Raw genomic sequence first — 25,929 nt, forward strand, 5'->3', positions numbered from 1 at the left:
GCAATAAGTCGGACTTGTTTCCAGTGACAGTTGTCACCGGTTTTGTTCATAACTTTTATGGACAAAAATCTGTAGGCGCAGCCAAGGCAGAGAGGGTGTCTGATTTGGAGACCTCAGCATCACATCTCTGCTCTTTGCAGATGATGTGGTTCTGCTGGCTTCATCAAGCCATGATCAATGCTCACTGGACCGGTTCGGGAGTGTGAAGCGGCTGGGATGAGAATCAACACCTCCAAATCAGAGACCATGGTCCTCAGTTGGAAAAAGGTAAAGTGTGGGACAACCAAGGACACACGCTGGAGACGGTCTCTTGGCTGGCTTGGGAACACCTCGGGATCCCTCCGGAAGAGCTGGAAGAAGTGGCTGAGGAACGGGAACTCTGGGTATCCCTGCTGAGGCTACTTTCCCCGGAAAAGCCGTAGATAATGGATGGATGAATCGACTTCAAACCTGTTCTGTTCAGTCGCCATTTTGGATGTAAGCAGTAAAGCTTGGGGACATGGCAACTGTAGCGAAGGGGGCAGAACTTAGATGTCAAGTGTTATCCATCCCTATAAACATTCTAAAATAGTGAAATGAAATATACAAATGACATTATTCACTTCAATGTCTACACAAAAAAATAATGAGTGGAGAGCACGTCATCCATTTGCAAAGTTGCGTGTCATTCGACATCCAAGTGGTCGCATTTACTGTCGGTGACGTCACCCCGGACATTTGCCATTGAAAACACACTGTGGCCTCTACTGTGGAACACGCTCCTTCGCATCCACAGCCTGGTGTACAAAAATATTGTTGCTTAAACGAAAATTCATTTCAGCACTAAATCAGTATGAACACTACAATTGTTGAAAAATCCCCATTTTATTTGTAGAAAACCTTGGCATTTAGTAAAGGCGCTGGGGCTTTCCCATGGTGCTCTTGACATAAAGGGCGCGCACATTCTGCCAATTCTTCTTGAGTAGCGACACCAGGAAGTTGACTGCGAGGTGAATGTTGTAAACCAGCTCATCCTCAGTCATCTTCACGTGTCCAACAGCAACAGCCAGACAGAGCACCTGTGGCAAACAAACCTACGATGAAGTACCCCAAGAAACTGGAGTGGAAGGCGTTTGCCCTTCAGCTTACCTTCTTCATCTGGAACTTGATGGTGGATTTGACCTCATCCACTTTGGTAATTAGGTTCTCATTGTGGGTGAGCAGGGAGGGGAACTTGCCAGCCTTGTTGAGCCCAGGCCCCAGGATACGCGGGATCTGCTTGATCAGAGACTCTGAAGCCAGAAATGCATCATACTTCTTAGCTGCGGAGAGGAAGAAATGGTAAGGATCCCGAGCAGACTGAGAACATTCAGTGCTCAAAACTGTAAATTAGCCTTCACCAAGCTTTTTGACCAGTTTCTTGTTCTTGTTGAGCTTTTTGAGGGCCTCCACATCCATGTGCGGCAGGTCAGCAGCTTTGGCCTCATCACAATGCTGCTGATCTCCAAGAAGGCAGACAGAGAACTTTGGCCTGGGGAGAGTCTTCAACCTATATATTAAGAGTTAAAAGTTCACAATTCAAACCCCGCACCTGAATTGCCTCAGCATCCACACATTCTAAAGGCTCTTTTATGCTCCCAGTATAGATTTTTGGGAGGATAATTCATAAAAACTGCACTTGTGCACATACGATGTATTGGAAGAAACGCGCCGTTATCAATAGATTGGGCTTGATTCCTTAGTGGCTATGGATTATTTTAAATTATTTTTGAATGCACTTAAAGCTATAAGCAGCAACAAACAGGCTTTCACACCCACTTTTAACATGGGAAATCCTAAAATTGATGGGCAAACTTTGTCAAATGGATGGCACTGGCAGCCTACACCACTGATAGCCATCATTTCTAGAAATAAATAAAGATTACCTTTAAAGATCAACGCTACTCAGAGAATACAGACAAGGTTGTATCCAAGAGAGAACATAAATGAGCCTTAACAGTTTAAATGTCTTACCCATACTACCACAATGCCAGGAGTCCAGCCGACTTCATTCATAATACAGCGAACATTGGTCGGCCCGAGGTCCAGAGCTTAAAACTGCTCGTCCTCTAAAAGCCCCCCTTCATATTTTAAGACCCAGGGTTAAGGGTCCGTCTGCTGAGGCAGCTCAGGCAGACTACCCAGAGTACTTTTCCATGCCTGCATCTGGCCTGTCTGGAGCATTCTATGACTAAGAAAAAATTTTCTAGATGTAGACACCGCCAGAGGCAAACAGGGAAAAGGTTGGGTGAGACAGAAAATGGCCCAACCTGACTGTGCCGGAGAAACGCTTGTCCTTCTGGGGATCATAGTTTTTCAGGCTGATCTGTAACTCCACAGTTTCCACAAACCTAACACACCAGGGCAAGATTAGCAACGTAAAATAAGCAACAAGTAAAGCCAGTCTGTTGTTAAAACCTACTTCCTCCTTTTGATCTTTGAGCCTGACAGGACTTCCCTCACAGCCTCATACAAAGTGTCTCTGGAAACTTTACTGCAACATAATTAAAATCCGAATAAACTATTTTCACACATACAAATGTAGGTCACCTTAATCACATCAATTCCACATGTAAAACGCGGGAGGACATTTTTCTCAATAATAGCTTCCACTTAGTACAAATCTGTCAAATCTGGAACAGACCTTATTAATTCTCTCCTAGAATTTCGATTTTGCAGTCGATAAGTTAAAATAAAGAGAAAAAGACTAAAAAGAAATAGATGTTACTGAAGTTGCCAAATAATTGAATCGTTTATTCAATATTTCTGGTTAAAATGGCCGAGTTCAATATCCCATACATGAAAAGAAATGGCTGCCTTTGTAAATGTTAGCGTTTTAGATTTCCAAAATCGTTTAGAAAATATCTCGCTCCAGATTATTGAATCTTACCGATTTATTTTGTTTTATAGTTTGTTTTATTTTACAATGTGCTTTCACGGTCTTAATAGAATTTCAGGTTAGCTTGTCAAAAGCATCGCACCGTATGCAGTTTTTTTTTTCCATAAATAAAGACAACAGTCTAATGCTTTACAACTGATGTACGATGTATATGGCAAATAGTACGCCTAACAGTGTAGGATAATAATGGATGCATGACGATTCTATCTTGACACGTAAAGGCCTCAGCACCGGCAAAGTATATGTGGCCCGAGACGGGCGATAGGGTAAAGGCGATAACACACCATGATTAAATATCCCATGAGTTAGTTTGAATTTATTTTTAACAAAAGTAAATAAGGTCTTGATTGCAACTGAGGCTTTCTTAAATAAGTCATGAATTTGACAATAATAACCGTACCTCATTTTCGCTGCTACTGACTCCTGCTTCGCTACGCCGGAAAGGACGTGTTAGGGAAGTTGCGTCGTTAAGGGGTCAGCCCAAAACACGTCATCATCAAACGCCGGGAATTCTTTTTTCTGAGAACAGTGGTTGTTGAGGGAATCTTTTTTAAAATTGAATTTTGTTTTTGACATTGTGAAGGACAAATTATTAAAATACAATATATTATATGATTACAATATATTATACAATACAATATTAGTCTTCTTATTTTACTTTCGGCTTTTCCCGTTAGGGGTCACCATAGCGCGTTATCTTTTTCCATGTAAGCCTCTCTTACATCCTCGTTTCAAATACAAACACCCTCCTCTCTTCCCTCATCAATCAACCTTCACATTTTCCAGTTGTCCCCAAGATGTGACCCAATTTTATATACAAGTATATTGTCGTTAAAAATGGCTTTCAAAATGTATCTTCTTCTTTTCCGTTCGGCTTGTCCCGTGAGGGGTCGCCACAGCCTGTCATCTTTTTACATCTTAGCCTATCTCGTGCATCTTCCTCTCGAACACCCACTGTCCTCATGTCTTCCCTCACAACATCCATCACCTTTTTTTTGTCTTCCTCTCGCTCTTTTGCCTGGCAGCTCCATCCTCACCACACTTCTATCAATATACTCACACTCTCGCCTCTGGACATGTCTAAAAAAATCAAAGTCTGCTCTCTCGAACCTTGTCTCCAAAACATCCAACTTTGACTGTCCCTCTAATTAGCTCATTTCTAATCCTATCCAACCTGCTCACTCCGAGCAAGAACCTCAACATCTTCATTTCTGCCACCTCCAGTTCTGCTTCCTGTTGTCTCTTCAGTGCCACCATCTCTAATCCGTACGTCATGGATGGCCACCACTGTTTCACAAACTTTGCCCTTCATCCAAGCAGAGACTCTTCCATCACACAACATACCAGACACCTTCCGCCAGCTGTTCCAACCTGCTTGGACCCATTCCTTCACTTCCTTACCACACTCACCATTGCTCTGAATTGTTGACCCCAAGTATTTGAAGTTGTCCACCCTCACTATCTCTTCTCCCTGTAGTCTCAGAGTTCCCCCTCAACCCCTCTCATTCACGCACATGTATTCTGTTTTACTTCGGCTAATCTTCACTCCTCTCCTCTCCGGTGCATGCCTCCATCTTTCTAATTGGTCCTCCACCTGCTCCCTCTTTACACTGCATATCACAATATCATCTGCGAACATCATGGTCCATGGGAATTCCAGTCTAACCACATCTGTCAGGAGTGCAGCCCCATGTAAGATATTGAAAGGTGAGGAATCAGCCCAGGACTACACGACATGACTTGGTCAATGACCTGAAAAGAGCTGGGACCACTGTTTCCAAGAGGACGGTTGGGAATACACTAAACTGTCATGATTTGAAATTATGCATGGCACGGAATGTTCCCCTGCTTAAACCAGCAAATGTCAAGGCCCATCTTAAGTTTGCCAATGACCATTTGGATGATACAGAGGAGTCATGGGAGAAAGTTTTAAGGTCAGATGAGACCAAAATGGAACTTTTTGGTCATAATTTCACTTAACCACGGATGGATGAAAATGAATAATAAGTTCTATCCCAAGAACACCATCCCTACTGTGAAGCATGGGGTGACAGCATCATGCTTTGGGGGTGTTTTTCTGCACAGGGGACAGGACAACTGTATTGCATTAAGGAGAGGATGACCACGGCCATGTATTGTGAGATTTTGGAGAACAACCTCTTTCCCTCAGTCAGCGCATTGAAGATGGGTCGTGGATGGGTCTTTCAACATGACAATGACCCGAAGCACACAACAAAGAAAACCAAGGAGTGGGTGTGTAAGAAGCATGTCCAGGTTCTGGCGTGGCCTAGCCAGTTTCCAGACCTCACCCCAATAGAAAATCAGGGAGCTCAAACTCCCGTGTTTCTCAGCGACAGCCCAGAAACCTGTTTGCTATAGAGAAGATCTGTGTGTGGGTGTTCAAATATTTATTTTCTTCATTGTGTATTTTAAACTAACACACTATCACAGTTGTCAACATTCAGTCATAATTACAGTAAACACAAATGACAGAATAAAAACCAGACTGTGCACAGAGCCCTTTCACATGGCAATTCGGTTTCAACTTCTGGTCAGGGCAAAAAATTTGGTTTGGGTACTATTTCACTTGAAAGTTGAAGTCCTTTGATACCCTTACAATTGTACATTGTGAAACATAATATTGAAATACATTAGGTTTCGCTTTTTTAGTGTCAATATGGTTAATTCTTGTTGTGGTTATCTATCAAAACCGTGCAGGCGGTTGCAAAGAAGTAACTTTTGACCGGTAAGTGTTTCAGTTTAACCTTCATAATTTGATTATTATAATTATGAATGGGCGGCATGGTGGGTCAACTGGTAAAGCGTTGGCTTCACAATTCTGAGGTCTCGGGTTGAATCCCAGACCCGCCTGTGTGGAGTTTGCATCTTCTCCCTGTGCCTGCGTGGGTTTTCTCCGGGCACTCAGTTTTCCTCCCACATCCCAAAAGCATACAACCTTAATTGGACACTCTAAATTGCCCCTAGGTGTGATTGTGAGTGCGGCTGTTTGTCTCCATGTGTCTGCGATTGGCTGGCAATCAGTTCAGGGTGTACAATGCCTCCTGACAGCCGGGATAGGCTCCAGCACTTCCACGACCCTCGTGAGGATAAGCGGCAAAGAAAACGGATGGATGGAAATAATTATGAATGTGGAAAATATATTACAATATTATGAAGGTCTGTACCATCATTTACATATGTATCAATGTATCTTTTAAACCATCCTGGGCATACTGCTAATATTTACATCATATTCATGTCTCTAGGGATCCAAAACATCCCAAGTATACAGATTTATCACATTGTTTTCCATAACAATGTGTCTATCTTTTACCATGCTATGCTCTTTGCCCTGACCGGAAGACAGCCTGTTGACCTTGGCAGAACCAATGTTGGATGCAGAGTGCGCAGTGTAATTTTTGTTCTATGACATTGGTAAATACAGTATTTTTATGAATAAAAAAAAAAGGACCACCTATATTTGTTTTCTGTCTGCCTGTCATGAGACACATCTGAAAAAAAGTAATTTAGTATCACCACCTGTGTGGATGCATACGTACATTGTTGTGAAAAAGTATTTACCCCGTTCCTAATTTCTGGGGCTTTTTGGGGGGGGGGGGGGCATTTCTATCACACACAAAAGGTATCAAATCATCAAACCAATTTTAATATCACTTAAAGACAACCAAAGGAAATACCAAATGCAGTTTTTGTCACGACCAGAACACAGGGTTGGACCCAAATGCACGACTCGGGAGACGTTGAGGGAGTTCCTGAAACGTTTTTATTCAGTCCAGTGTCAGGTTCAGGCAGGCAGTCAACAGGAGCAGCAGTAACAAGGACATCAGGTGTAAGAAGCAGGTCAGTGGGTAGGCAGGAGATCAGGACATCAGGAACGGAATCACAAGAGTGCGGGAACGAGGCATGAGGCAACAATCTGGCAAAGGCCAGACCGTATGAGGAGTCCTATTTATATTTGTCCTAATCACGGGGAATGAGGTGCAGGTGTGCGCTTCACTGATTGTTGCAGGTGTGTGCTGTGTCAGGGATCGGCAGGACCATGACAGTACCCCACCCTTAACGGCTGGCCCCAGACGGCCAAGACGCATCAGGGTGAGAGGCGTGAAAGTCCCTGATGAGGTTGGGATCGACCCCAAAACCAGGACGGGATCCATGAACGTTCCTCGGGACCATAACCCTCCCAGTCCACAAGATACTGGATACCCCTCCCCCAGTGGTAGGACGACAGGAGCCGGCGTACCGAGTAAACTAGGCCTCCATCAACCATGCGGGGGGGGGCACAGGGGAATCGGCCAGAGGGACCAACAGGGATGACCGAGGCTTGAGCTCATATGGAACGTCGGGTGGACACGCATTGTTCTGGGGAGCTTCAAAGAAGTCGGAATCGGGTTAATCACCTTAGTGATGGGGAACGGACCAACGAACCTGAACCAGACACGCTGGCCTAGTTTATAGGTCGGTGCTTTCCTCCTTTTGCGGTCCGCCACAGCCTTGTCGGTGCATCCCTTCCGCAGCAGCATCCTCCTGGCCAGTTCTCAGGTCCACTTGCAAGGTCTCACTACGGCCAATGCAGACAACACCGGGGACTCAGCACTTACAGACGGAAAGCCATGGACAACATAGAATGGGACCGTACCTGTCAATGCCGAGGGAAGAGAGTTGTGAGGTTACTCCACCCAGCAGAGCTGCTGGGTCCATGTGCTGTGGTCGCGAGAGGCCAGGGATCGAAGTCCAGTCTCCAAATCCTGGTTGACCCGTTCTAGTATGGCCGTTGGACTCCGGATGCTGGCCCGAGGTCAGACTTGCCGTGGCCCTCAAAAAGGGAGCAGAACTCCCTCCAGAATCTCAGAATAAATTGAGGGCCCCTATCCGACACGACGGTGGGCAAGCCGTGGTAATGGAAAACTTCATCCAAGAGGAGCTTGGTGGTCTGTTTGGCGGAGGGAATCTTCGGCAACTTTTTGAGAACCCATCCACCACCAAGAGGACGGCAGTGTGACCCTGCGCGCACGGGAGACCAGTCACAAAATCCAGGGATATATGGGACCATGGCCACTGGGAAACAGACAACGGGGCTGTTGACGAGAGGGTTTGTTGTTTGCACAAACTAGGCATGCATTAACGTCTTGTATGTCCTTTCTGAGGTTAGGCCACCAAAAACGTTGCTCCACCACTGACTGGGTCTTGGCTGTGCCCGGATGACATACAATTCGTGATTTGTGTGGGCCCAGTTGATCACCTTCACCCTCAGCGGGAGCACGACAAACAGTCTGTTGGCGTGGCATCTAGCTGGGCTGGGAGTGTCCTTCAGTGCCTCCTTCACTTGGGTCTCGATCTCTCACGTGAAAAAAGACGAAGCAGGATTCCAGAAGAAAGGAGTGCCCGGCGTCCGCTCGTTCTCTCTCGTATATCCGCCAAAGGGCATTGGGCTTGCTCTTCTTGGTCCCTGGTCGGAAGGACATTGTGAACCGGAAACGGGTAAAGGCATTTAGCCTCTAGGTGGAATTGAGGTACTCAAGATGTTTGTGGTTCGTCAGTACCAGGAATGGAACCTGGGACCCCTCTAGCCAGTTTCTCCACTCCTCCATGGTGGTCTTGACCGCGAGCAACTGACGTCGTAGTTGCGCTCCACCGGAGTCAACCTCTTGGAAAGGAAGGTGCTGGGGTGTAGTCTCCCATCCCTGGCACTCCTCTGGGAGAGGACTGCCCCTATCCCAGAGTCTGATGCGTCCACCTCCACGACGAACTGTTTTTCCGGGGCAGGCAGGATGAGGACCAGGGCTGACGTAAAGCCGTCCTTGAGTTTGCTGAAGACCGCCTGGAAAAGAGTTGTGGGGAGAGGTGAGCACATATAACGGGGCAGCCATGGAGCTAGTTTGATGAATAAATGAACTTCCGAAAAAAGTTAGCGAATCCTTTCAACCTCTTTGCGGTTTATGGGGGTGGGCCACTGAAGAAGGATTCGAATTGGTGGGATCTATGCGGATCTCCCCTTCCGCTAGAATGAAACCCAGGAACGCGACGGAAGGCCGGTGAAATTCGCATTGCTCTGCTTTAACATAAAGGTTATGCCGTAGGAGTTGCTGCAGCACAATCCGAACATGCGCGATGTGGGAATCCTCGTCTGGAAAGAAAATCAGACTATCGATAGGCAAAAACACGCAAACTCACGCAGAACATAGTTAATGAAATTTTGGAACATCGCAGGCGGATTGGTGAGCCCAAACGGCATCACCAGATATTCTTAGTGAGCCGTGGCCGTGTTGGAAGGCGGTTTTCCACTCATCCCCTTCCCTAATGCGCACCAGGTGGTATGCGTTCCGTAAGTCCAATTTGGTAAAAACTCGAGCCCCTTGCAGCAGCAGCTCGAAGGCCGCGTCTCGAAGGGGATACCTGTTCTTAACAGTGATGTTGTTTAGGCCCCGGTAGTTGATGCAGGGGCGCAGGGTTGTGTCCTTCTTATTGACTAAGAAGAAGCCGGCTCCGGCGGGTGAAGATGAGGGTCGGATAAGGCCCGGCCCCAGCGACTCCTCCACATAGTCCCTCAGGGCTTGGTGTTCCGAGCCTGTAAGAGACAACAGTCTCCCATGCAGGGGTGAGGTGCCGGGCAATAATTCAATGGCACAGTCATACGACCGGTGAGGCAGAAGAAAACTAACCTAACCTTAGCCTTCGCTTTAGAGAATACTTCTATTAAGTCAGAATAGCAGGGAGGCACGAGTGACAAGTCTGAATCCAGTTGCAAGTCCCGCTGCACTATCGGAACAACTGGTGGGTCTCCCTTCTCAGGAAGTGCGAAGCACGTAACGCGACATTTCGAACCCCATGATTTGATTTGGCCAGAGGACCAGTCAATGAGGGGGTTATGCTCTTTGAGCCAGGGCTCCCCAGATTGATGTAACTATTCCGCGAGTTGAAGACATGGAATCTCAGACGTTCACCGTGCGCGTCAGGAAATGTCATGTCCATAGTTTGTGTACGGTGGGTTATACGGCACAAAAACTTGCCATTTGCCACATAAGTGTGCTGGAGTCACTGTGTCCTAAATGTTTCCAGGCCCAATAAGTCAACTACTTGCAGATTCAGGAGGTTTGCATCTGATCCGGAGTCGATAAACGCCTTAGACATACACGACCGTCCGCTAGCGCGGAGAGTAACCTGAAGCAGGGACCGCCCCAAACCGCCCGCAGTATAGTTAACACCGGCGTGGACACCTTAAGTGTGGGTTGTGCGGGCTTGACAGGACACCGAGCCACGAGGTGACCCAACTGCCCGCTGTAATAACACCGACCCTCTCGCCAGCATCGTTGCTGTTCTTCGGTGGAGCCGTGAACCCCCTCAACTTGCATGGGCTCCGTCTCAGAAGCCTGGACTGGTTGGCGCGTGGCCTGTGGTACGAGATTCCATTGGGTGTCTCCTGGTTAATCCTCAGGGCAAAGCCAATGAGTGAGTTCAGGTTGGTAGCAGTTCCACTGTAACGAGGTGGCTTTGAATCCCGCTGACGTCGAACTGGCGTCGACAGGGCTTGACATCGATGTGAACCAGAAGTCCAGCCAAGCACATATCTCCTGTAACCAGTGATTAGTCACTTGGAGAGCGGCTTCCTGCTCGGTGATATGTCAGCCTTGAATCTGCAGGGATTGACGGATCGCAGCTGAGTCGGCTAGGTCCATATTATGGTCAGATTGTTCTGTCACGACCAGAACATGGGGTTGGACCTAAATGCATGACTCAGGAGACATAGAGGCAGATCAGTGGGCAGGCAGGAGTCGGTACACAGAGGATCAGGAACGGAATCACAAGAGTGCGGGAAGAAGGCATAAGGCAACGATCTGGCAAAGGCCAGACTGTACGAGGAGTCCTCTTTCTATCCGTCCTACTTACGGGGAACGAGGCACAGGTGTGAGCCTCACTGATTGCTGCACCTGTGTGCTGTGTTGTGGACTGGGACAGCCAGGACAGAGACCGGCAGGACCATGACAGTTTTTAAATAATTTAATTTATTGAGGCATAAAAAAAAATCCAAACCTTTCTGGCCCTCTGTGGAAAAAGTAATTGCCCCCTGAACCTCATAAGGGATTTTGCCGGCCTTGGCACCAATAACTTAAATTAAGCGTTTGTGATCATTGATGAGTCTTTCCCATCGCTCTGGAGGAATTTTGTCCCACTCTTATCTTTGCAGCATTGTTTCAACTCTGCCATATTCGAGGGTTTTCTAGCATAAACTACCTGTTTAAGGTCACAACACAGCCACAACCCACACTAAGATAGAACTGTGCTCACCCGTCATGCACCATGCTGCCTGCGTCATGTATTTGAAATCAGTAACATGATTACATTTTTAAAATACAAATTTCAGGAGACCTTTCTTTAGAAATGATGTGGTTTAGTGCCCCACAAAACTGCACTGGTATTGTGATACCTAATGTATTTTTCCCCTTGAAATCAGTGGTGTTGACAGCAAAGTATATAGAATTTAGAGGACATTTATTTTGATAACAGTAGCAACCTTGTGTAGTTTCACCTAAAACTGAACTTCTTTTCGACACGACATTTTTATTGTACAAATACTTTTTTTTTGCATCACTGGATATGCAATAACAATAGTTTTGTATAGAGTAACATGAACAAAAATTATTTTTTTATGTATCTGGAATTCTTTTCAGCAAAGCTTGAAGAGACTTTTTTAGGAAAGTCTCATTTAGCAAAAGGCAACCAGCCAGGGAATGTTTGTGTGGAGCATTCACCTACAAAATAAAACATGCAGGAATTGGTTAAAATAAAAAAAAAAATAAACACAGTCATTGAAACAATGTATTATTTTGTACTTACGAGGTTGTCATATTTTGTGAGGACAGTCAACATAATTTTTGCAAAGTTAACAGATTTTGTGAATGGAGGGGCTTGGCTAACTAGCTGTTCAGTCAACTGGGTGAAAAGGTCATCATTCATGTCAGGCTGCAAAAAAAACAAACTGACGTCACATATGGTACGACATCTTTTGACTACATGATGCCACTTGCTGCGCATGACCATCTGCTAACCTTGGAATCCAGCAAGCTCTGTATAACAGAAAGAAGCGTCTCACTCCACGATATTTTCAGTGTCATCCTGGGTGGAAAAATGGGTTAAGAAGCAAGTAAAGATTAAAGCGTTGAAATGTTTTGTCTTACTGAAGCACAAGAAGCCTATCGTGGGAATCCAAACAGCCTTCTATCAGTTTGTTCAGGAGCTCAGCTTGTGCACTCCCTAAATTAGGGGGGAGGGATGGAGTCACACAAACTAAAGCATGTGTCCATATTTACATTTTTTTTCCTTCACCTAAGTTGTCCTGCTCTAAAAGCGGTCCAATCAGCGCATGGCACAATGCTCTTGTGTAGCGACTCCAGAGTGACGTAACAGCAGTCACCAAGCATCTGGATGCAGGCTCGGAGAGGGACAGTACCTGGACACAACAACTTCTGTGAAACCATCCCCAACTCCAAAGTGACCCAAAGTGAACAGTGAGCTACGTACTTTCTCAAGCAGGAGGCTTTTGATGAGCGTCGTTGCAATGCTGAAGCTGAGGTCCGGCGAGAGAGACAATATGGTGCTGCAAAGCTGCAACAGAGTGCTCTCTGTCAAGTCGGACAAACTCAACTCGCAACACAGTACTTCCACCTTTCAGACAAGAGAAGAACAAATTACATTAATTGTGACAAAAAAGGTTCCAAAAAGATATAAGACTATATAATAATATATATATATTATAGACTATAACTGTAGGTTTTTCCTGCCACTGTTTGGTGTGAAATGTGCCAACCTGGAATGGGCCTGGAGACATGTTTCACATAGAGTATCTTTCAGCAGTTGGCATATCAGGACATAACCACTGATACAGCATTTAGTTGCCTGTCTTTCACACAGAACTTAGCATGGAATATTATCACGTCCATGTGAGCTTAGACAGCTAATGCCTGGATCAGACTACAAGACAAAAATGGTATCTCACGAAGGTTACTGTACTTACATAAAAGCCTGCAATGTCAAGGTCAAAACATTGACATTGCGTTAAAAAATAAATAAATAAAGGATATGGCGATTTAAAGGATACGTGGATGGAGGGGATTCAAACCATAATGGCCCTCACTAGTAGTTCAAGGTTGAGTCAACGATTGATGTTTCGTCCTCGTTGTGATTTGTGTACCTTATCTGCTGACTGTGTTTATTGTGATAGCTTTCATTTGACCTTAACTTTAACATAGATTAGGTAGTATCTAAATTGTATATCTTTTGTGCTGACTTTGTTTATTTGATAGCTTCTTTTTGATTATCTGCAGCCCGCTGGGCAGCACATTATTGTGCTACCTGTCAGCCAGTCCCAAGCCCGGATAAATGCAGGGGGTTGCGTCAGGAAGGGCATCCGGCGTAAATGCCAAACATATACAGTATGAGCATTCATCATACAAATTCTACAACAGTTAGGTCGTGGCCCGGGCTTCCTACGCTCGCACCCAGAAAAAAGAAGAAGAGGAATGCACAAAGCCTACAGCTGTGTGTCGGGACATTGAATGTCAGGACTATGACAGGAAAAGCTCAGGAGTTAGTTGACATGATGATTAGGAGAAACTTGATATATTGTGCATCCAGAGGAGCAGGTGGAAAGGTAGTAAGGCTCGAAATTTATGACCAGGGTTTAAATTATTCTACCATGGAGTAGTTGGGAAGAGAAATGGAGTAGGGGTTATTTTAAAAGAAGAGCTGGCTAAGAATGTTTTTGAGGTGAAAAGAGTATCAGATCAAGTGATGAGGCTGAAATTTGAAATTGAGGGTGTTGTGTATAATGTGATTAGTGGCTATGCCCCACAGGTAGGATGTGACCTCGAGTTGAAAGATAAATTCTGGTCCTGAGCATGAGAGAGAAAGAGAGAGAGAGAGAGAGAGAGAAATGTGATAGGTGCAGATTTCAATGGATATGTTGGCAAAAGGAAACAGGGGTGATGAAGAAGTGATGAGTAAGTACAGCATTCAGCAAAGGAACTTTGAGGGGCAAATGGTGGTGGACTTCGCAAAACGGATGGAATTGGCAGTGGTGAACACTTATTTCCAGAAGACAGAGGAACATAGAGTGACCTACAAGAGCGGAGGTTGAAGCACACAGGTGGATTATATTTGTTCAGAAGGTGTAATCTGAAGGAGGTTACCGACTGTAAGGTTATGGTGGGGGAGAGTGTAGCTCGACAGCATAGGATGGTGATGTGTAGGATGACTCTGGTAGTCGGTAGGAAGAACAAAGAGAGGTAGAAGACAAAGGTCGAACAGAGAATCAGGGAGGAGCTACATTGTATCTTTGGAGACCTCGAGAAAGCCTATGACCGAGTACCAAGAGAGGAACTGCGGTACTGCATGTGCAAGTCTGGTGTGGCGGAGAAATATGTTAGAATAGTACAGGACATGTATGAGGGCAGCAGAACAGCGGTGAGATGTGCTGTTGGTGTGTCAGAAGAGTTTAAGGTGGAGGTAAGACTGCATCAGGGTTTCGCGCTGAGCCCCCTCCTGTTTGGGGTAGTAATGGATAGGCTGACAGATGAGGTTAGACTGGATTTTCTGCGTAGCTGTGCTCGCATTTTATTTTCCATTTCGTACAAGAGAATTTTCAAACATGGACCCCAAGGAAGCAACTGCTCAGTAAATCGGTGAGAAGGACAGGATAATGTCGATGGATGTGAAACAATACAAAAACACAAACAGGGTGTACGAGTAAAGTAACAATATGCTAAGTAGTAAAGTGAAATGATACAAAATAAGTTCAGCAAAAAGAAAAAAAGTTGCAATTAAGTTCAGAGATAAGTGTAAAGAAGAGTGAGAGAAAGTGACTGAGAAACCACCACTTCCACAACCATCCTCGATCTGTCTTCTCCACCCTCCACCTCCACCACTATTATTACTAACACTATTTGTTCCCAAAAGTAGTCTCATCTCCAAAGTAAGTCCACTTTATAAAAGGAGTTCCCTTCATTATTCATTATTTAAAGATGTGAAAAAAAAATAGGATGGCATTTTGGGGGCTGAAATGGATTATTGGCATTTACATTCATTTCAAGAGGAAAATCTGCTTTGACATAAGAGTAACATGAGAAAAGAGCTCAGTCACTGGATGTATTATATCTCAAGGTCCCACCGTATTTTTTTTGATTCCTCAACTTTCCTCGGAAATTTGTATCAAATTGGCTTCATGGAAACACCCACCAAAGCCAGCAAATATCCAGGTGGAGGAAAACAGCAAGTCTGGTAGCGTGTAAGGGAATAGCAGAGGAGAGAACACTGATTAAAGTTGAATTTAAAAAGTGCAAAAGCACCGACGAAATAATATCCCACTTTAATTGGTTTTGTATGAAGGGTGGATGTATAAATGCCAGACCTACTGTTACATCTTATATGTGCCAAGTTGCCAACTTTGTGTAATTTCCACAAGGCTTTACTATCAGTACTGGATAATGTATTCCAGATGCATGCATTTGTCTATTTGAAACAATCGAGTGCATTGTATTTTAGCCCTTAATCACAGAAGTGGGCAGCACGAAGGAACAGCTGTAAAGTGTTGGCCTCACAGTTCTGAGGACCTGGGTTCAATCCCAGCCCTCCCTGTGTGGAGTTTGCATGTTTTCCCCGTGCCTGCGTGGGTTTCCTCCAGGCATTCCGGTTTCCTCCTACATCCGAAAAACATGCAACATTAATTGGAGACTCTACCCCCTATGCCCCAAGGTGTGATTGTGAGTGCAAATGTTGTCTGTCTCCATGTGCCCTGTGATTGGCTGCCAACCAGTTTAGGGTGTACTCCGCCTCCTCCCCGTTGACAGCTGGGATAAGCTCCAGCACTGCCCGCAACCCTCGTGAGGACAAGCGCCAAAGAAATGGATAGATGGATGGATCACGAAAGTGTTTCAAAGGGCTTCACAGGCCCATAGTTTGCAATGATTGACAACATCTCCCTATGCAGAATACAGTACAGTGGGGAAAGGGATGGACCACGCGTAACGAAAATCCACAGGTAATTGACACCCAATATACAGTAATTGGATTTGGATTTTCTTTTTTAACTCATCAAAATCTGGAATTTGTGGTAAAAGTGCCAGTATCAGTTTCTAGGGTTGTTTCGCACTTAAAGGAAAAAAAGATCTAAAAAATTGGAACACCAATTGAAAAAAAAAAACACGCATCACCAAATCGGTGTGCAGGTGCTGATCCATGAGTATGCAAGGGTGCACTGTTTAAAACAATGAGTACAGGTATAAAATGATTTGCAATACATACTTGAGTGGCGTTACAGTCGTTCAACACTTTAAACACATCAAGTGAGCGCTGGTCCCACTGTCAAAGTTTGAGAAACAGTCACAATGATGTCAAACAGTAAGTACAGCAGAAGAAACTGAAATACTTTTCTTACCTCTGTGGTCTGACTTTGTAAGAATTCCTTCATTTGAAGAACAGAGGTCTGAGTAAGAGCAAAAGACAACCAAAGTTTGCTTGATAAGGAACTGGTGTTATCAAAATGAACTTTATGGTTAGTAAGGTACCAAAGAGTGTGTCCAATCAATTTTCACCATGTAGAGAAAGAAATTTCGTAAAAATGATTTAAAAACATCCTTTACTTTCAAGTGTTCTGGGAGAGGATCATGGGTCTTGACCAATTCTGGTGCCTCTGTTTCCAACACTTCTGCTATCTAGGAGCAAAGTAGAACTTAGAGAATTAGCAAGTAACTCAGACAAATCAGTACAAAACTCTTTGGAAAAAAAAAAAAAAAAAGAAAAAAAAAAGACTGCTTTAATACATCGCAGTAACCATTTTTCCACAGATTAATGTTACTGCTGCTTGCAATGCTTGAAGTAGAAATCACTTGGCGCGATAGAGGAGAACCTGGATGACAGACTCCGTAATAAACAGAATGTCCAAAGTTCACAAACATTTCCCATTAACAAAAGTGCAAAACAGCTAACGTACAACAAGAGTACGCCTACAGATGCTTGTTGTTGTTTTCCTTTGGGCTTGTCCCGTTAGGGGTCGCCACAGCGTGTCATCTTTTTCCATCTAAACCTATCTCGTGCATCTTCCCCTCTAACACCCACTGTCCTCATGTCCTCCCTCACAACATCCATCAACCTTTTCTTTGGTCTTCCTCTTGCTCGTTTGCCTGGCAGCTCCATCCTCACCACCCTTCTATCAATATACTCACACTCTCGCTACAAATGTAATTTAATTTAATTAAGGCTCCCACTGCTAATGAGAATGTAGTGCAATGCCTCCACAAGTGGTCAAGGACAGACACTCCTGCGACTCCTCTTTCAATAGATTAATTGAACCAACAGTAAAAAAATAAACAATAAGCACATTCAGAAACAAGCTGCTCTGACTAACCAGTTCAGGGTGGAGTCCGGCTTATGTGTCTGAGCAAACACACCAAGTCCCTGAGTGGTCCTTTGACCACTGTGAGCAACATCAGACGTGTGCACTGTGGTTAGGTTAGTGTCATCCATTGAATTTATACGGCTTATCGAAAGAATCAGATTACTGTACGTCATTTGCATTCCTGTCAGAACACATTAGAACAATTTTGTTTTTGAAAAAGGTCAAAATTTATGTTCTTTTCACTACACATTTAACTACAAACACACACACACACAACAAAATACACTGTTAACCAAACCAAAGCAAATTGCAAACTATGAACTATGAATTTGAAAGCCCCCTTCCAAATTTATTTCATTTAGTTTTTTTAATTCACACTGATATCCCAGTCTGTTTTTCTTGGTGTACGACTGAATTGCTTGGACAATCTCTTTTGCAAGTGAATGCCGACAGCTGACTAATGCTGCCAAACAGTTTTATGGTGCACGTTATTTTGATCCGTATATTTAAAACAGAACTTGAACCAAAGAACTAAAGGTTGATGTATTGTGCATCCAAGAGAGCAAGTGGAAAGGGAGTAAGGCTAGAAGCTTAGAGCAGCAATAAATTATTATTTGATTTTATTATTATTAGTCCTGGGCTGATTCCTCACCTTTCTAAGGATCATTGAGACCCCACGAGGTGATATATTGCATGGGGCTCCACTCCGATTGAGATTGACCGTCATGTTAGTTTAACTTTTTCAATTTTGTAATGATTGCTCCAACAGCGGACTTTTTTCCACCAAGCTGCTTGGGAATTTCTCCGCAACCCTTTCCAACCGTGTGGAGTTGTACAATATTGACTCTCGTGTCTTTGGACAGCTATTTGGTCTTGGCCATGTTACAGGTTTGAGTCTTACTGATTGTATGGGGTGGACAGGTGTCTTTATGCAGCTAACGACCTCACACAGGTGCATTTGATTCAGGATAATACATGGAGTGGAGGTGGACTTTTAAAGACGGACTAACAGGTCTTTGAGGATCAGAATTCTATCTGATAGACAGGTGTTCAAATACTTATTTGCAGCTATATCACATAAATAAAAAAAAATCATACATTGTGATTTATGGATTTTTCTTTTTAGATTATCTCTCTCACAGTGGACATGCACCAACGATGAAAATTTCAGATCCCTCCATTATTTCTAAGGGGGAGAACTTGCAATATTGCAGGGTGTTCAAATACTTATTTTCTCCACAGTACCTGAAGTTTTCGGGCTTGTTTTAAAACGATGCAAAGGCTGTGTATTTAGTCTAAGTTGGTATATTTTCACAAATAAGGATTTTAATGAACAAAATCTCTAAAACGTCACGTTAATTTGAGAAGCAATAGCTGTTCATAACTTGCTTCACCATAATTTCAAGTGGTAAACTGATGCCATAACCAGACAGTACTCAGACCCATCCAAACGCAATTTTAGTCACAATTTTCCAAAGATGTCATGTGAGAAACTTTATACTGAAAGCTGTAAACCAGTATCTTGTGGCACTAAATGCTTCAAATAGAAATGTAAATGGTTCTGTGTACTGGACTGATATGGGTCTTTGAGCTGTAGATGTTTATGAATGTGAACAGATTAAAAAAAAAGTTATTACATCCACAGGTGTGCATGTAAATGCTCCATACCCATGGAAACAAGAGAAAGTCGTTGTTTCCATGAGAGTCAACATATTCACCAGACAATGGCAGATCATACAGACCATCCACTGCAGTGCACCCAGGATTTATTGCCAGCTGTCTAAACTCATGAGTACTTCAGGTTGCTGATCTCCAATTCAGGCAATAGTATCGGCAGTGACTGTATTTTCCAACACCTGAGTAAGAGCTATTGTAAAAATTATCAATATTTCTTCAAATTAGCCCAGCTTTTGCCATTTACATTCAGATTTAGGAAAAATAGTGTTTACATTATTATTGTTCCTGTTAAAAGCAGAATTTGTCTAATCAATACTTGTTCAAACAATATATTTTCAGGTCTATTCTGCTACGACAGCTTGTGAGATGGTGTTGGGTAATTGTAGGTAGAAAAATACGTGTGCCACTTCCATCCTGCTGTGTGTCTAAGATTTGTGACAGATGACCAAAAGTAAAACAGGATTTAAATGGTCTACATCCCACATTTTTTTTTCTTTGTGTAAATGTTGATGTATATGGTGGTTTATGAAGTAAAAATACACCACAGAACAAAAGTCATGCCATTTTTATTGAACTCTATGCTTACATTGTGTATAAATACGTTTCTCTCGTAACATTTTCACTGAATGGTTATTTGGTTTTTCAATATGAGAATCTTGAGGCCACCTGAGGTTGAAGTACATGTTACAGTATTCTCTCCGCTGTCGGAAAGATATGTGTTCCTTTCTTATGAACAGGCACTTCATCAGTCAGGCAACTTTTGGAAGGTCCAAAGATGGAGATTCAGCATCTGCTGGTTCAATGTCAACCTCTTGTGCAGAAGATTCTTCCTGCAGCATCTTTAATTAATATAGAAAAATGTATAGATAAAGCACAGGTTTTTGTTCTATTTCATGGTCCACAAATAATTTTTTATAAATTGAAAACAGGTCTCCTAATCTGTGAGTAACTAGAATATAATACTTGTTTTCATGCTACATAGTATTTTATTAAAATTTAAAACCCTGCACAAATAAATGTTTTGTATCCATCCATTTTTTTTGCTGCTTAACCTAACAAGGGTCGCAGGAGTGCTGGAGCCTATCCCAGCAGTCAACAAGCGGGAGGCGGGGTACACCCTGATCTTGTTGCCAGCCAATCACAGGGCACATCGAGACAAACAGCCGCACTCACAATCAGACCTTGGGGCAATTTAGAGTGTCCAATTCATGTTGCATGTTTTTGAGATGTGGGAGGAAACCGGTGAGCCCGGAGATAACCCACACAGGCATGGGGAGAACATGCAAACTTCACATAGGGAGGGCTGGGATTGAACCTAGGTCCTCAGCACTGTGAGGCCAATGCTTTCCACCTGCCCACTGTGCCGCCGTTTGTACACAATATTATCCTTTTTTTCTTGTTGAGAATGGTCAAACGATTTGCTGTAATAAAGTATTTTTCGCCAAGAACATATGCTGTTTTCATTCAACCATGTCGACAGTGTTCAAAGTTTTCAGGAAATAAAACATGATCAACATACCTCTGCAACTTGTCTTTTAACAAAAGGTCTTCGCAGTTTTGGTACGTTCTGTGGGTGTCCAGGTTCAGCGGCTGATCCAAGTTTGCGTTTGGTCCCTTTAGCAACACTGATGTGTTCAAGTGTCGGAACTGGCTGTGAGGTAGGCACTGATCTAGGTTTTAACAATTTAATACCCACCTCAGACATGAGTCCGCCAGTGACAGAGTAAGACACACAAAATAAAGTGTTTTTGAGGTACGGGAAACGAGGTTAAAGTTTGGTGACTTTAATTTATAAATACCTATATTTTTCGGTAAAAACATCAAACAAGATATGCATTTTATGGTATAGTTGAACATATATTTTTGTCTAGATGAGATAACTTGCGCTCAAAAATTTGACGTTGCATACACTATGATAGTCCAGCTTCCATTCTGTCCACACGTTTCCTTCCAAAAACTCGCTTTCTACTTTGACGTTGCAACACATTTGAGACCAGATCTTTCTCGCTCGTAAAAGAGAAAATCTCATCCAGTTTCACTGCTTTTTCTTCTATTTGTATGTACTCTCAGTCATTGAATTAAAATAACTTCCAGCACCTCCAGCACTTTTTTTTTTTTTTTTACAATTTTTAGCACTAGAAGCCCCCCACCCCCACTCCACCACACAAAAAGGTTGAAAACCACTGCAGCTCACAACTAACTCTTTACTCATTCACCTACTCCCACATAATTCACCAGGTCCATTATAATCGTGCGGAACGTTAGGATGGTGACCCCAATTAGACAAAAATAACACCATAATAACAAAAATAACCTCATATCCTCATTTTGTAGGTATCAAACTAAAATTATTCAAACCACTTATACGTCAAAATACATAGCAATTGGCCTGAAATATGGATAAAATGACCATTTGTTTATAAGAATCAGATCCAGATGAGGGACTTTTTTCCAGTTTTTATGTAAAAAATCATCCCAAATTCACTTGGAGAGAAATTAGTGTAAATCAATAAGAAACGTAAACGTGATATGAAACCTATTTTGACAATGTCATGTTAAATCCTTTATTTAATAGTGTTTTGAGAAGATTTTTAAATCGACAATTACGAATTTTCAGGGGCGCTACCATTTTCGCGAGTCACATGACCTACGTGCGGGGGTGTGACTTGTACTCTGCCGCAACAAAGGCTCGATTACATGGGACACCATTTATGCCCAGCGCTGATTTCTCAGATTTATCTTCATTTGATGAAGAAATAGCAGTATCGGTTGATCGGGAAGACGGAGGAATATTTCCATACAGATTTGAACCTGTGGCTGTAAATGTTGAAGATTCGGATGGTTCTTCGGACGTTAATGATGCGGAGTCTGATGAGCGAGCTCTGCCGGCGGGCCACGAGCCGAGCTTCCAGGCGGCGGAGGCCGTAAGCCCGGACGCCAAAGCCAGGCTAAAGGCCATTGGAGTTCGCTCGTCAGACTCCACGTCATTCCCATCTGAAGAATCATCCACGGCCACCGGCCCGGAGATCCCAGGGGCCTTTGTTTACGGACTTATGTCGCGCGTAGGCCTTTAGCCTAGCAGTTTTTTTCCCCCTGTGAGTTCATTTTTTTTTCTTTCCAGTGAGTCCGTAGTTATGCTTCTGTCACTCTGACAAAATGTTATGATATTGCTGTCGTCCTATTGAATAATGTAGACGTGAGTCCAACTGTACTTTTAAACGTGAGTGATACTTATCGCAACCAAGTTCATTTCCTTATCGTCCTGTCTCGTCGCGCTCCGCTTGACGTCGACACAATCCTCTCAGGTTCACATGTGGCTTCTTTCGCGCTTCTTTGTTTATTCCTCATGCCAGCACAAGTGCCTCAATCACTTCTGGTCACAGTGTTCGTTTGTCAAAGGACTTTCAAGATAAAAGATCAAACGAAAACCTTAGCCAAAACATTTAACAGTAAACATTTATCGCTTCCTACCCATGATATGTAGACACGATCTTGCCATCCAAAACAAACACGTGGTCAGCGTGACGTCAGTGAAAAGTAGCTATTCTTCCGCAATCTGCGTAAAGTGTTAAAACCTTAATGGCTGCCATTGTGGCAAGGAAGGTGTTCACTTTTTGTAGGAAAAAATGTTAAAATGTTGTCTTGCCCATCTTTACCTTCATATGTTCAGGCAGAGGCTCGTGATTGTGTGCTGGCCCAGTAATATGGTCATCTGTCTTCATTCGCTTGTTCTGCTGCTGAATTCTTTCATCCTCATCATTCATAACATCAAAACAGCCCTTCCTTTTGCACTGTGTTCCCATTTCAGACAAATAAGGCACAGTTTGCGGTTCTTCCGTTGGAACGCCAGAGCACTCAGCCCACCATCCAGTCTCACCATCCATTCGCTGTGATAGTGTTGTTATTCGCTGAGCACAAGCTGGGGTATAAAGAGGTTCCTCACTGGTGGAGCCCATGTTTCTCTCAAGTTGCCTCTTCCATGCACCAACCCAGGGGCTCAGACAGGGCTCATGACCAAGACACTCAATAAGACTGTGGACACTGGCTTTGGGGAATCGCCAGTGGATCAGGTAGATGAACATCAGCAAGTTTTGCTTGAAAAGTACTGGAAAGAGCCACGCCCGGGGTTCACTACACATGAGAGAGAAAGTGCTTGTGAGACATAAACACAAATAACTATGACAACATTGTAATCCAACAATTCTCATCACATGGTGCAAGTACAACTCGTACATGGGCTCCCTCAAACAGTATATGAATGTTTTTTACTTAACTTTTCTGTGCAATACATTTAAGATAACAGGGCCTTTTCCCCCAAAATTCCCGTTTATAATATTGACTTTTCCCTTTAAAAAAAAAAAATCTTTCATTTTTCTTAGAAATTGCAATTTTGTTTCATGCATTAACTGTTCGATTGTGATTTTTTTTTTTTTGCAAGTTCTTTCATATTTCTGTTACTATTCAGTCTTTAGTCAGGTTTTTTTTTTTTCTCATAATTTGAACTTCATCCCTGTAAACCTTGGGGTGTTGTTTTCCCCATAATATCACAACTTCAAGTTTTTCCTCATATGATTTTATATATAATTAAAGGTTTTCCAATAACATTTTAGACTGTTCTTGACCTCTTTCGTTTTGCAAATTACAACTTTGGGAATACAACCACTCATTTTTTAAAATTATTTACGCTACTTGTATTGTTTGGTGTTGTCAGTATGTAGAATGGTTCTTGTAGGGCGTTTTATTCAAAGGATCGGTGCTGGTCGGCGCTCAGGAGACAAAGACTACACTCAACAAAAGACCAATGTTCCCAAATGCTATTTAGCCTCAATAACTGACATATTTATTTCAACCAAATGCAAGTTCTCAAAACACACGTGAAATCAATCATATGAGCCCCTTACCTATGCCGAGAAGGTGGAGAGCCATCACCCAGGTAGAGGTCCGCTTTGTCAACCAGCTGGGCGTCCGTACGAAACCCGCAGCAGACTCTACCCGTTTGTACTCTGCATCTCTCTATTATACTTTTCAGTTGCGTGCGAGAGAAAGGGCGGGTGGCCTACCCGTCCCACCTGGCGCCGCAACAATTGTTTCCTGATTTACTATTGACACCTAAGTGTGTCCTTCAGGCTCTGAGAAACATAGTCAAGATATCCCACAACAATGTTCGCCTTTGAACAAGATAGTATGTGAAAAACAAGTGAGATATGCATGTGAACGAGATAAAACAAGTGAGAGTGAAACGGTCAAGACGTCTTGACCAGAAAAACAAGTGAGATATAAAAACAGGTGAGTGAAAAACAATTTATATAACCATGGTTGCACAATACATTCGGGTATTCGACGGTTATGGGAAGCATCACTAATTAACACTCCTTTCATAGGGCAACATGGGTGAGTCTTAAACGTAAAACGTTTGGGACGCACTGTTGTAACGGATAACTTCGAATGTTACCTTTAGTTAACGAGTTGTTTATATGCTACAAAGTTTCCACTGTGTTTGGAATTCGAACCATTTCATAGTTTGGAGTTGCTGTCACCAGCTGGGACTTACACAACAAGGGGCTGCCCGTCCACCGTCGGCCATGTGATTTCGTCCCGACAAAGTGTTTCCAAAAAGTCAGCGAGTGAGCGATCGTGAGTCTGCTCCTGCCGCCTGACGACTTGAATCGCTCTGGAGGCACCAAAAACTCCGTAAAACAGCGCGCGTGCGAGAACCTTCCACTGACCATCAAAACGACTCAGACACTGTCCAGCTTTCATCTCGTGAACTCGCCCATGGAGGCGCTGGTCATCTCCGATGTCATAAATACGGGTCGGAACTGAATCTTGCGCCATACATACTGCGCATGTGTAAATCGACTCCTCCCTTGAGGACATTTATGCAAATTGGCTTCATGTGTCCCTCCCACTGACCTAAAAAAAAAAAAAAAAAAAAGACTGGATCGAGCATACGCGTCGAGCGCTATGTCGATTGGGTGAAGCCAGTTGGCCGCCATTTTGGTCCTGCCAAAACGAGTGGATGGCATGGTTTACAGGTTGGATTATGGCGGGGTTTTCCTCAAAGTTTGGCATGTAGAATTAAAACTGGTCGTGTGTAGTATGTTTTTAATAAAAAAAAAGGCAGCCAGAATGGACCAATTCGTTTTTTTTTCCACAACAAAACATGATTTTGACGTATATGGCTTTTTGTAACTTTTGTCATGAAAATCCTCTCAAGGGATGTGTTTTGGAGCAGGTAGTGACGTTACCAGCAGGAGCGCACTCAGGCGGCCTTGTGTCTTTATACTAATTTTACCTGCCTGAAGGTAGTTCTTTGTTCCTTTTTGTTAGCCAAAATGCCGGCTTGTAGTATTGCTGGATATTGTTCAAACACAAGCAGCCTTGTGTCTTTATACTAATTTTACCTGCCTGAAGGTAGTTCTTTGTTCCTTTTTGTTAGCCAAAATGCCGGCTTGTAGTATTGCTGGATATTGTTCAAACACAAGCAGCCTTGTGTCTTTATACTAATTTTACCTGCCTGAAGGTAGTTCTTTGTTCCTTTTTGTTAGCCAAAATGCCGGCTTGTAGTATTGCTGGATATTGTTCAAACACTTGGGAGGATAGATTTACTCTTCATATATTTCCAAACGACCCGGTTCGTTGTGAAAAATGGATTGCACAGGTGCAAAGAACAAGAGCTTTGTGGGTTCCAAATGACTTGTAGGAGCGTATAGCAACCCAAAAGAAATTGTTGGGGGCGCGGGGTACGTAATCCTCTCAGAACGTCACAAAAGATCCACGTACGTAACTCAGGTAATCCATTTTCTGAGCCACTTATCCTCACCAGGGTCGCAGGAGTGCTGGAGCCAATCCCAGCTGTCATCAGGCAGGAGCCAGGGTACCCCCTGAACTGGTTGCTAGCCTATCGCAGGGAACATATAAACAGACA

At 43.4% G+C, this 25,929-nt stretch overlaps 2 protein-coding genes across 7 annotated transcripts; both read right to left on the reverse strand.

Annotated features, from left to right (window-relative positions):
* Positions 1-845: 845 nt before the first annotated feature.
* On the reverse strand, positions 846-3,436 carry rpl10a (ribosomal protein L10a). The gene is made up of 6 exons (XM_061805199.1): positions 3,318-3,436; positions 2,441-2,512; positions 2,289-2,369; positions 1,380-1,528; positions 1,129-1,301; positions 846-1,058 (listed from the first exon to the last, which is right to left on the reverse strand). Exons 1-6 carry the CDS (start codon positions 3,320-3,322, stop codon positions 888-890), a joined length of 651 nt encoding a protein of 216 aa, XP_061661183.1. The 5' UTR covers positions 3,323-3,436; the 3' UTR covers positions 846-887.
* A 3,127-nt stretch (positions 3,437-6,563) lies between these two features.
* fance (FA complementation group E) lies at positions 6,564-24,898 on the reverse strand. 6 transcript variants are annotated; one of them, XR_009792718.1, is made up of 13 exons: positions 24,553-24,891; positions 22,658-23,132; positions 16,570-16,641; positions 16,365-16,412; positions 16,232-16,288; positions 12,455-12,598; positions 12,260-12,383; positions 12,112-12,187; positions 11,983-12,049; positions 11,771-11,896; positions 8,479-8,756; positions 7,575-8,384; positions 6,564-7,496 (listed from the first exon to the last, which is right to left on the reverse strand). XR_009792718.1 is itself a non-coding variant. In XM_061805183.1 (11 exons), exons 1-11 carry the CDS (start codon positions 24,876-24,878, stop codon positions 11,581-11,583), a joined length of 1,620 nt encoding a protein of 539 aa, XP_061661167.1. In that variant the 5' UTR covers positions 24,879-24,885; the 3' UTR covers positions 11,409-11,580. The 6 variants fall into 6 exon arrangements, 1 of the variants encoding a protein (XP_061661167.1); XR_009792719.1 differs by having other exon boundaries at positions 7,575-8,756; positions 12,455-12,538; positions 24,553-24,898; XR_009792717.1 differs by having other exon boundaries at positions 7,575-8,756; positions 24,553-24,890.
* Between the last annotated feature and the right edge of the window lie 1,031 nt (positions 24,899-25,929).

The sequence above is a fragment of the Syngnathoides biaculeatus genome, chromosome 2 (genome assembly GCF_019802595.1).
Source record: "Syngnathoides biaculeatus isolate LvHL_M chromosome 2, ASM1980259v1, whole genome shotgun sequence".
NCBI classification, from domain to species: Eukaryota; Metazoa; Chordata; class Actinopteri; order Syngnathiformes; family Syngnathidae; genus Syngnathoides; species Syngnathoides biaculeatus.